The 12168-nt window shown below is 42.7% G+C and overlaps 1 protein-coding gene across 1 annotated transcript in view; it reads right to left on the bottom strand.

The window, feature by feature from the left end:
• Positions 1-3184: 3184 nt before the first annotated feature.
• LOC103771931 (dedicator of cytokinesis protein 3-like) overlaps positions 3185-12168 on the bottom strand; it is a gene marked incomplete at its 5' end in the record, with an annotated part of 35986 nt that continues 27002 nt past the window's right edge. The window contains 4 exons of the mRNA XM_008939250.1: positions 3185-3691; positions 4183-4265; positions 8398-8485; positions 9001-9119. Of these exons, the coding sequence (XP_008937498.1) occupies positions 3185-3691; positions 4183-4265; positions 8398-8485; positions 9001-9119 (797 nt within the window). The remainder of the gene's footprint in view (positions 3692-4182; positions 4266-8397; positions 8486-9000; positions 9120-12168) is intronic.

Raw genomic sequence — 12168 nt, 5'->3', positions numbered from 1 at the left:
ACGCAAAGAAAACCCAATGAAGGCAAGTACATACTAAGTTTGAATTAGACTCAAGTATAGAATGACAAGGTCCTGTTCAAAACATCCTGTTACTGTGGTTTACACAAGGAATCTTCAAAGCCTGCTGGGCAAGTACAATAACTGGTGTTGCTACCACCTACTCCAGGACTGAGCGTGACATGGGAGTTGTACTATGATGTAAGACACCTCACCCTACAGACAAGTATTAGTTCCAAGAAGTATTAGTTCCAACATGCACAAGATCTTCATCATCATCTATCTATCTTCTGTCCCCTTTAAGGCAAGCACTGAAAAGGGAGACAGAATACTTGGTAGATATCAGAACAGTAACAAATTTAACTCCAGAGCATCTTAACTTTGGTAGATTCAGCAATTTATTGTCTTATGTGTGGACCTGCCATGTATTTGTATACATCATCTGATTGCTCTTCAAACCCTTACAAATACACAGGAATGTCAGACTCCCAAAATGGACTCATTGCTGTTGTACCAGGTCTCTAATCAGAGCAAGATGTTAGCTTTTGAGACTGATCAGAGCTTTAGTGGGCAAGTTTTCCAGCTGACTGGGACTTAGGTCCACGTTAGTTGCATCCTTGGTTTCGCAAAGTTTTATTTCCAAGACCTGCTGTGGGTTTGTTTGTTGGTGTTGTGTGTGTTTTTGTTTTGTTTAGTCATAAGGAGTTTACTACTTTTGATCTTCCTGCCAAAAAATAAAGGAAAAAAAAAAAAGGCAAGGGAGATGGAATGAAAAGGTTCCCTTGAAGAGTCTCAGTCAGACTGGAGAATAGCATATGTGAAAACACTTTGCTCATTTCTAAGGAATTACCTTGACTTACCTTTACCAAAACCATCATTTTGAGTTGAGTTTTCATACATGTGTATGATACCAGAGATCCAGCTTGGTTCATTAAGAGTTTGGAGTGTCGTAGCATTGGAAAACTCTCCTTCCTGCTAGAGATGAAACATCCACTATAGGTCAGGTTTTGTTATTCTCTTAAATTGTGAAGGATATGATTACAAGCAGCCTGTGTTAGTAACAAAATAGAGGAAGCAAGAGAGACTTTGTTCCAGCCAAATAGGCCATTTAAGAAACAAATCCATAACTTATTTGTTTTGCATGGGCTAGAGCTTGAGAAAGAAAATAAAACACATCGTCTTCAAATGACTGCTGAGTCCAGACTTTGTACAGACATCCCATCTCTAGGAGAGTTCAGGAGCAATGTATTCTGCCCAGACACCGTACTTAGAGGTAGTGCTAAAGGTGACCTGTAAAAGATGTAGAATATCCTTTTTTGCTTCTTGATGCTGTTTGTAGCATGAGAAACTGAGTGGTAAGGGCAAGAATTCAGTATGAAAGTTGAGTGCTATTCCTGTTCCTGACACTAATTTATATGGTGGAGGTAAGTCTCATTTGAATGTGCTTCAGGCTTTTTCAGTGGTAAGAACAGGGGTGGTTGATCCCCTCCTCGGGCGTGTGCTTTGCAGGCTGCAGGTCAGGAGGGTTATAAGGAAGGCTAAAATGCAGGTGGGCCTGGGGGAGGGGAAAGGAATATTGCTTATCTAAAAACATCAAATATTTGATACACTCTTAAAAGTTTCTTGAAAAATATGAAAATAAGGATAAATTATTTCTTAGTATTCTTTTCAAAGAATGGATCTTGGCTTTATTAGCCAAATAATTTTTTTCCTGGTTTGTCACGTACTGAACTAAGCAAATACTGATTGAAAGGCTTGTTTTGTGTCCATAGCCTTGTACTATCTTGACCTCTGTGTAGTTCTGCTTCTTGGTTTTGGGGTTTTGTGTTTTGTTTTTTAAATGCTCTTCAGTCCTTTCTGAGGCCTGTCAATCAAAAAACCAAGTGTATGTGGCTGTATTGCTGCCTGAGGAGAAACGAAATCAACCTTCCAGAAGAGAGAAGCTGCTGCTTTTAAAGCTACTTTTTACATTCTAAAGGAGCAAAAGAGGAAACAAACACTTCTTTACAGGTTGCCTTTTAGATCCCTGACTCTAGAGTGTACACTATGGACTGGGCATTTCTTGAATCTTGGTGTCTTCTGTCTACTGTGAGAGATGGGAGATTCTTTCTGCACACCAGCTGCAGTGAGTTTTTTGGGAGGGACTGAGGACATAATGTTAATGGGCAATGAATCTCAGCTCCTGGGTGATGGAAGGTGGTGAGAATTGTGACGTTCAGCCCTGAGGCAAGGATTGTTAGATGTGATACATTTAAGCCATCTTTACTGGCTGGGTCATCAACCAGCTGTTTCATGAGAAACTCAGTTTGGTTGGTTTTGCATGTGTGTTTTTTTTTTTTTTAAATTGTACTAGAAATGCTGGTGTCAACAGCCTGCCCAAAGTTGGGCATGGGAAAGGCCAACAATGAGGTGGTAGCTCCAGGGGCTACTAACCTCCTCTCATTCTGTAGCACTGATGAATAGCATATGACTCCAATGAGAAAGCAGGTTGGTTTAGCCAGTGAAAGCAAAATTTAAGAAATCAAACAGTACATAAAAAACAAAGGAGGCAGAGTTTGTTGGAAATGATATCTTGAAAATCAGTGCATCAGCACTGGTTAGATTGCCTCAGCACCTATGAACCAATGCAGGGAGATCACTGCACAGATATGTACAATCCTGCTCTCAAAAGAGCCAATTTCTTGGAATTGCCATCTTTCCACTGCCTGCAGCTCATGCACCTTCCAGCCTGACAGTTCATAGAATCCCTGATTTCAGCAATGAGCTTTCACTTCTGTACAGCACAGAAATATGTCCCTAGTGCAACTGCTTCTACTCATGTGCGTCTCAGAACTGGGAGGAAAGCCGTTTCAAAATCAACTTGCCACATTCCCTCCCTTTTTCCCCCTCTGCTTAAAATTCTGTTTTTTCAGCTTCCGCATGTCTCTATGGCCTGTGTGCCATACGATGTGGTTAAGAAACTGCAGAAGGAATAAACTGTCCACTGCACATAAAGTTAAAAAGTGTAACGGAAAGGTGTAAAAAGAAATTAAAAAGGAAAGCAGCAACCTCCCATGCTGGCCCAATTGCTTCTGTGGGCTCCGGACATAAACTTGCGGCAGTAGAAGATGGGTTTGCTGTTCTCCGAGTCCTCCCTCTCCTCCGTGGTCACACCTGGAGTGGTGACACGAGCTCCCGGGAGCCGTCCCTACTGCTCACTGATGCCGTGCTCCCACGCTACCCTGGCCTGCTCCTCCTTCCCACCACTCACGGGCTGGGACACTTTACGATGCAATGGGCGGTGTTTGTCATCATCCTCAATTATCATCCCCTCCTCGTTCTCCATGTTTGGCAGCCGGGAGTGGTAAGGTTTGGGGGGTAGAGCAGGAGGGTCCATGGTGTCCTGAGGAATGACTCCAGATGGAGCAGAGTGGCTTCGGCATGGCTGGGATTTGAGTGACTCTAGGACATCAGGCTCAGAGAGGCTGTACCTGACAGGGAGGTAGGGTGTCTCTAGATCTTCGTCAGTGTTCCAGGCTTGGCTGGGGACAGAATCCATGGTGTCTGTGCGAGGAGGCGGTTCAGAAGAATGTCCAAAATTGCTCTCGCTCAAGGAAGAGACACCACTGCTGGCACTGCCTGATAAAGTGGAGTTACTTCCATCTAGACCAGACTGTGGACTGGTGGGCGATGCAGGGATAGGATGAAGAGGAGACTGTTGGGAGAAAAACAAAACCAGGTTAAACTTGACAGAGGAGGCAATGCGACATCTTGTGCTGTTCCACACTTCAGCTTTTGGCAGCAATCCTAACAATGGTGCAGTTCCATAAGTGTGCGAAATGGCAGTGACCCCCTGACTTGTGTGGAGGTAGGTCTTGTGAGCAGACCAGGGTGCTTAACACCACCAGAGCTGTTAAAAAAATGGGAGTTGAGGTGATTCTTGGGGTGCCTGAAGTCAGAGCATATGATGCAAAGAAAGAAAGTGTAAGGGCCTACAACACGTGTAAGTTAATTCTATAGAACTCAGCTCTGGAATAGGTTATGAGCTTTCAGTGGATTTTCTCACTTTTAAGTTACTAGAGTGCTCAAAAGAGTGTTTTCTGTGTTCAGGAGCTGCTTGGTGGGAGTGGAGGAGGGGGAGTGCTTCAGGGGCCTGTTCTCTTCCTTGTCCATTCCTCTCTGCTCTCCTGCCACGTTGTTTTTTACCTTGCGTAACGTTCGTGCAGGCAGCGCTGGAGGAGCGTCGCTGAGCTGGTGATGGAAGGCATCAAAGTGCAGTGAGTAGTGTCCTGGAACAAGACAAGGGTCAGAAATGTAGACTTGTGCTGCCTCGCTGCAGCAAAATAGCTGGGGTTTTACACTCTAGAATGCCAGGCACCAGCTCCAGCTGCCCATAACTCCACTCCAACCTGGGGCTTCATTTTCTGCTAGATGCTGTGGAGAGCATCTGTTACACACACAAAACACTAATAAGAAGTTAAGTGCAGTGATAGATTTCCACGCACTCCTGTTATCAAGGATCTCAGGGCAAGGCAACAGGCTCATAAACAATGAACATTTAAAGTTTCATTTTATAGCTTTGTAACCTTGAATTACTGCCGAAGACGGTCACTGGTAAGAAGTCAGGCCAAGCTTCACCACTCACACACCTAGTTCTAGTCCCAAAACACAGGCAAGTCTATATTACTGTAAAGACTACAAAAAGTGTGAAGACTTTGGTGAAAAAAAAAAAATTGAAAACTTTGTCCATTGTTAACTTAGCAGACCAGGAAAGACTTTGGGGTTTTGTTTCTGGTTGTTTTTATAGGGGGAAGACAAGGCTAAGGTCTAGGTTTATCTGTGCGTGACTGCAGGCGTGATGCAGACAGCCTACTGGGTGTCTCCTTACCATGGGGCAGGCTTCGGGGAGGCACTGGTGGGGCCAAGATGCTCCCAACGTGGGCAGAGAGGAATGGCAGGGCCTCTCGGGTTCCGCTGTCTAGGCTCCAGCTACTGGGCGCTGCTGGCACAGCTGAAGGATTGAAACAGATTTCACTTGGGTGACAGAACAGGGGGGTTACAGGGCCAGAAAGACTGGCTTTCCTGTGTGCTCTTCAGCAGCAAAGAGACAGAGTCTGGGGACCTGGTGGACAGCAGGATTGAAGGCACACAGAGACATCACCCAGGCTACAGCGTGTTAAGTTTCTAGGTGGCTTTGTTAAGGAAGCAAGAGTTAGGTGCTCGCAGTGTTAGTCTGCCTAGCTCCCCTCCGTGACCCCCTCGGCTCATGTCTAGTAAATGTGAAGAGCAGCAGAACTCTGCTAGGGTTTTTCTGAAAACTAGTGAGCAATTAAAAATGAAATCCTACTGATGGAACAGCAGCCAGGTCTCAGTTGTGAGCTCTTCTATTGGGTGCTAAATGATGGCAGAGCAGAAAGGGACGTGTGGCAGAACCTTCATGGAACACAAAGGCCTGTTGCTGCACTACAGCACCCAAGCAAAACTGAATAAAGGGCATGAGAGAAATTATACCTCAATCTCTTCCAAAAGCGGTCATGACTTTAAAGCCCTGAGCTACAGAGTTTATCAAGAATTTTGATCAAAAAAATAGGTAAGGACAGCAGTTTGGGCTTCTTGTATTACAGAGTCACCTGAAAAGATAGTCAGGAAGTACAGAGAGAGCAGGGCTTTCCTCATAGCAGATATCAAGTATGAACTTAGTCACGTTGGGTTTTCATAGAAATAAAAGCTCCTTCCTTGTAAGAAACAGGAACATTTTTCAAGATCTTGCGAATTCTGTCAACCTTAAACATATTCAAATGCACCTGCCCTTCTTCCAAACACAATGCAAGACTTGATTTATTTTGATAAGATAGATGTGCAATAATTGTATGTTTATTTTAAAAAAAAAAAAATTCTTCAGATAGGCAAAGAAAAGAAAAAAAAGGAAAGCGAAGTATTTCAGTAAGCCTGACAAAGAAAATGGAGATAAAAATATTTTTTTCCATCTTCAGTTTAGAAAATGGAAGCCTGGAGAAATAAATGTGGAGTTTGACATTTGAAGAGGATTTCTCCTTAGGGAAAATGGCTGTAGCAAGTTTTGGTGCATTTAGTGTCTAAAATGACTTTGAAAAGTTTTGTGTTTTTTTTTTAGTTCACGAGTTAGCACAAACACAGGCTTCCCAAGACCTAAAATTCCCTTAAGTTAAAAAAGACTATAAAGTGACAGCTTCATAAGACAGGAGAATCCTCTAAAAACACAGAAGTAAATAATTGTTTTTTAAAGAGAGGCCCTCAAACTGAGAAAGGCATACGAAGATGACACTTAGAATCTTGATAGAGAACAGGTTCAAACCAGAGGCTACATCTCAACACAAGCAGTGCGGCCTCAGGTGGATTTTTGGAGTACCCCTGTGCATGTGCCAGAGTGCTCTGATGTGCGCTGCTGCAGTTGGTGTCCAAAGGCTGACCCAGAGAGACAAGATGTGTGACAGTGCCAGCATGCCCATCTCCCCCGTGCTATACCAGCATCAGGGGAGGACAGAACAAAACCTGATTTGCCTGGCCTGTAAAAGGACTGCTGTACTGCCTTCTCCTCCCAACACTGAGCTGCAGTAGAAGAATGTGAAGAAGAGACCGTGATACCCCAGTGCATAATTCATTTATACTTTCTCAGTGTTGCCTCATTCATGGCCTTCTGAGTATTTAGGAACACTAGAAATCATCCTAAGGTCAGATGATTTTGCAAAGTGTCTGCTGCCTGTTCAGCATTTTACCCAAATCACTTCAGGGAGGAACCTAACCAGGCTGCTCCTAGTGCACTGTCCTAGCTCCTCTCTCTCTCCACAGAAACAGCGTTTGGTGGCACAGTGGCCAAGGTTAATTGGAAGGGAAGCTGCACTTGCACCATTCTGCTCTGGGTGACTGATATCACCCTGCTGTTGATGAGAATTACTGAGCAAAGCTTCTGACATGGCAAGGAAGGGGGCGGGTAAATGCACGGGGCATAACAGTTAACAAAAACCAAGGCAGATGGCATCCTGACTTAAAAGGAATGATAGGGGTTCAAGAGCTGCAAAAAATGCCTCTAACTGCATTTATGCTACCAGCCTAGCTGAGGACCTGGGATTCCTGTCACACCATCCCCTAAGAACAGTTGCTGAACATCATCTGTGTCTTTCATGGCTTCTCTGGGCCCCTGGAGGGAATTCTGCCTTTGACCCTCTTCTCTTTGCACTGTATACTACACTCTTGCATAGTATTGCCTGCAAATTGAAATTCCAAGTCTTTTTCCTGGACAAGGAATAAATATTTACCTGCTTGCCTTTGCCAGAGCTTTCTCCTGTCCAGAATAAAGATCTCGCCACCTCTGTCATACACTCAGTTCAACCTAACCTAGCTAAGATGGAGCTCTTAATCCTTCACCCCCCCTTATCTTAACTCTGTTGTCATCATGCATTATTGTCATTGAGTCATCATTCTGCCATTTATTCAGAACTGTACGTTGGCTTTTGGTTTCAATCTGGACTGCTCTGTAAGGCTGTCACATCATTAAAGTACTGGATTCTGCTTTATTAGAAATTCTAAAATGAAAATCGTATTTTTGTTCCAAAAAGATACAGTTTAAGTTCAGGCAGTTACTCAAACAAAAAAACTTGATAAAAGTCTGATGCGGTGCATTACGTAGGTCACACTAGAGAGTTGCAATGGTCTTTCCTGGTCTTAAATATATTTTAAGATGCCCTTTTTCCCAGCCATACACATGACTGTTGCTGGCTGAGGCAGTCTTCTTGTCTCAGATTTTGACTCATGTATACCCTCTTCTGCTTTTTTCAGAGTGCTGCCTTTCAGGCAATGTTTTGAGCCCATCGCTTTGTCCATGGCACCCCTTTCACAAGCTCCTCCTTTTCTCTTACACCAAACAAATTTTTTTTTTCTTTTTTTCTCCTGCAGGGGCCCTGCCTATTTATTTCAAAGCAATATTCAAAGCAATAACTTAAAAAAATCTTACATTCCTAATGATAAATTTAAATAAATATAGAACTACCTCACAGAGGAATGACAAGAAAAATTAGTACTTTGAACAAAAAATGCATATTAAAGCTCATTATTTAAAAATACATTCCAAATCCAGCACTCCTCTTTCAAACAAATTCTCTTTTGCTGCTTTGGAAGTTTTGCTTGATACAGGAAGCAGGATTTGTTTCAATAGCAAAAACTAAAAAGGTTTCTGAAATAAAGAGGTTTGTGCAAGTCCACCCTTTTGTGAATGATCTGAAATGACTATAGGTTGGCAGACAGCCCAGTTAATTAAACTGTTAATTAAAAAAATGTGAGAATGCACTCTGCAAGGAAATGTAGAAGCCCTTTTGTTACTTGCTGCAGCATGACCAGAGTAGTAATATTTTAGAAAGCATGCATGCCAACTAGGAAAAAGAATACCTTTCTCAGCCACAGACAGGTTGGGATCACTGCAAGGTTTACATGGTCCAATCATTTGCTGGATGAAGGCGCGCTGGAAATTTGGAGGCTAAGGGAGAAGACAGTTAGCAAAGAAAAGTGGTGAAGTAAAAAAGTTACCAACCAGCTGGTGCAGAACCCTGAGGCTTTCCCTTCAATTTTTTTTTTTTTTTTTTTTTTTTTTTTTTTTTTTTTTTTTTAATTTTAGCAAAGAAAGTTCTTTAACTAAAAAAAAATCAGGAGAACCTTAGGCTACGTCTACATTGGCAAGCACTGCAGTGCAATACTAGTGGATCTCTGGAGTGTAGCAGTGCTGAGGACCCACAGTTCGTGCTGCTTGTGTTCTCTGGAGGAGTTACCTCAAACTATCTTAAAGATTTTAAGAGTCATTAGAACTTGTATTGCTTGACTGCCAAAGTGGGTGACTCAGGTATGATGAGAAGTTCTGCCTTGCCTCTGAAAATGATCATAAGTAATTTGTTGCGCTTTCCAAAAATAAAAAGGAAAGCTGTAAAGTGGCCGAAAATAGTAATAAAGTCTTAGTTGCAGGTGGCTGAACTGACACAAAGGAGAGGAGATCGTTACCTGTCCATTCTCCATGATAGCTGCGGGATACATGGCGCTGCTGGGTCGGTCCCGATGGGCTGGCAGCAGCATCATCATCTCCCGAGAGTGGCGGTACTTATCTGGTAGAGAGGGAGAGCCTGTAAACAAGTGAGAGCAATCACGTACACGGGACACACAACAGCCACGTCTCCGCATGCCCAGCGACCGCGTCCTCCTCCGCAATGTGCTCACACGGATGATCTCACAGGACTCAAGGGCACGTGGTGCCGAGCCCACTAAGCAGCTGACTCTTGGTGGGGTGCACAGCACGAGGATGAAATCGGAACTGGCTTGTTGTATACGATTAATGACATACCACGTGAGGCGTGTAAGATGTAGGTGGTCCCTAGCTGTATGTGGCAAAGTGCTTCCTCTTAAAAAAAAAAAAGTTGTCGTCTGTGTGGAACTGGCTGCAGCTGTGCTGTACAGTGCCTAAGCCCATGTCCCACAAAGTACTGTAGAGTTACCGAAATGCCAGAAAATTGTGCATTTTAGGACTGAATGTGGAAGAAAGGGATAAAAGCTTGAGGTATACCATTCAGTTAAAGCAGGAAGCTATGGGAAGCTACTTTGTGCTTGAGTTCTGGCAATGTCTGAGGTGTCACCGTTTAGTTGGTGATACCTTGGTTAGCTTTGTCTTTGCTAAAGCAAAACAAAAGCCCCAAATAAACAATTTTCCATAAATGTGGGTGGCACTTTGCTTATAATGCTGCTGGGTAACTCACGAGTACTACTGAGTGTGTTGGTCCACTGGGCCATTTTATGACAACAGGAGGTTTACCAATGCTTAGTGTTCTGCACTAGGAATTTTCTTGACTATTAGTTAACTGTACAGTTGTCATTAAAGATATTGGGGTGTCTCATGCAAACAGCTTCCTGGCACATGGAATTACCTGGGACTCTTGTGGTTCAGGACGAGTGCCACATAACAATATGCCTTCTGATAGGCAACACCTGACAGTGGATTTGCCAGAGGAATAGTTTTCATTAGTGTCTTCCTAAAGTCTGATACTACTGACACACGCATCCCCTGGGATACACAATGTTAGGCAGGAATTGATGTTCTGAAGCTGCTGGAGTGAGCTTGAATTTGCACTGATTATCTCATTGTCACAGACACGCACTGAACAGATGGCAGCACACAGCGCATTACAGAGCCATGCCGGCTTTTGGGGAATACATGCCCCCTTCTGCAAACTTTCCACAACCACACACATTATCTGAACAGCACTCCAACGTATGAGCAAAGGCATTGGTGCTGGTTAATGCAGCTTCTACCCCAGCAAAAGCAAACATGCAGTTTTTGGGACCGATATTCAGCACACAGTGGAAGGAACAATGTGTCCAGCAGAATGCAGAATAAGGTCCTACAATTGCAACAATTCCATCAGGGGTGGCTGATCCCAGACTGATCTACACCCCCACCCTGACGTGAACAGCCGCTGAGTATCTGCATTCTCGTTCCGAACTCATTTTCTCCCCAGACATAAAACAGAAACATCAGACAACATTATTTGCTCTTATGTACAACACCAGCTTGGTGAACACAGTGTTAACGCTTTATGCTGAGTCTCTTTTACTCACACGTCACAGATAGTCCTGTTTCTGCATGACAAATGTAAAGATGCTGATCTTTTAGGTGTGCCCAGAATGATATCACAGCACAACCTACACTGTAAACTTTTCCCTTTTATCTTGTCATCCTTGTTCGTTTATTTCCAAGATGCAAAGCACCTCTATGTGCCATTGGTTTAGATGGGAATATAGTTTCCACAGACCTTACACATTGCATGACCTGAAAAATCCCACATGTGCTAAATATGGTGGCAGAGTCTAGTTTGCAAAACAGCTCTGCTGTTTGGTACCTTAAATTTGTAAATAACTCTAAAGAATGTAGCAGATTATGCCAAGTATCCAGCCTGCAAACAAAATTAGGTACTAATAGCCTTGAATTGTTGGCCACAAAAGGAGTGGCTGTAACAGAAGCTTTTGCTCTTTGGACAGAGAGAGAGCACAAACACCAGGGCTCCTTCTGGGGACTAGCAAAACTTGAACAACAAAGTCAAAAAAGCTTTTAAAAGCTTCCAGATCAGCCACTGGCCATATAAAGCACTGCAGCATGTATCAGGGCTTATTTCTTTTAGCTTGTAGCTTGGTACACTTGATGGGTGCAGCAATGTGTGTAATTTTTTAATTATGAAAATGTTAATCCACTTCTGACAAGTATTAGTTTTAAGGCATGAAACTGAAAATTAATGTAGTTAAACTCACTACTCAATCAAACTTTCCTCCTGATTCATCATTTTCATTACTGTTATGGAAACAGTTTGCGCCTGCACAGAATCATTACTTTTTTTGCTTTAAGAAGGAAGTTTTTAATGTAAGTATATGGGTTCTTGCAAAGTGCTGAAGAAGACATCATTTCTCACCAGGACTCATTTTATACACCTTAAAAAGAGGGCTGTGTTGAGGAAGCAGCAGGGATGTCTTAAGGGGCGAGTCATCAAGTGTCAAGCGGGAGTTGCTTTTACAGTGTATAGGAGGAGTCTTAACCATATTTTAAATGATATTACTGTAAAAACCCTAACTCACGCCTAGCTCTTTTCAGGCCCTTTTGCATTACAGTTTCTAGTTAATGAAGATTGGCTTGTATAATCTTTTAACTCCAGTAAGATTAGAGCAGTGCCTCATGAGCCACCTCAAATGAAGCCAAAACTCGCTCTCTTTTTATTGATCCTCTATACAACAGTGTTGCTTTCTTGACAGGGAGGAAGCTACACAAGGGTCAAGCCAGGTGAAAACTGAAAGATGCGCACTTGTTAATCTGGAAACCCAAATAACTAATAATATCTTCATCATGAGTGAATTAGAAAACTCTTACTGTATTCTGGTTACAATTCTATTTAAGACTTTTGCTCTAACTTGTGTGTATTATAACTAGCATAAGGTTTGCTGCTTTAAACTGCTGCTCAATGATTGATCTAATCAAAACATTAATCTACTGTCTTGATCACTATCCTTTAAAAATATTTGGATTAATGGCTTTATTATTTTCTTTGGACAAGCCAAGTAATTGGCTTGTGTTGCTGTTTTAAACATCAATGAAGGGGTAATTTTTTTTTGAGGTAGAGAACTGGAAGTATGACT

This window comes from Merops nubicus, unplaced genomic scaffold (genome assembly GCF_000691845.1).
Source record: "Merops nubicus isolate BGI_N331 unplaced genomic scaffold, ASM69184v1 scaffold19714, whole genome shotgun sequence".
NCBI lineage: Eukaryota > Metazoa > Chordata > Aves > Coraciiformes > Meropidae > Merops > Merops nubicus.
This window is presented reverse-complemented; position numbering and strand designations above follow the sequence as displayed.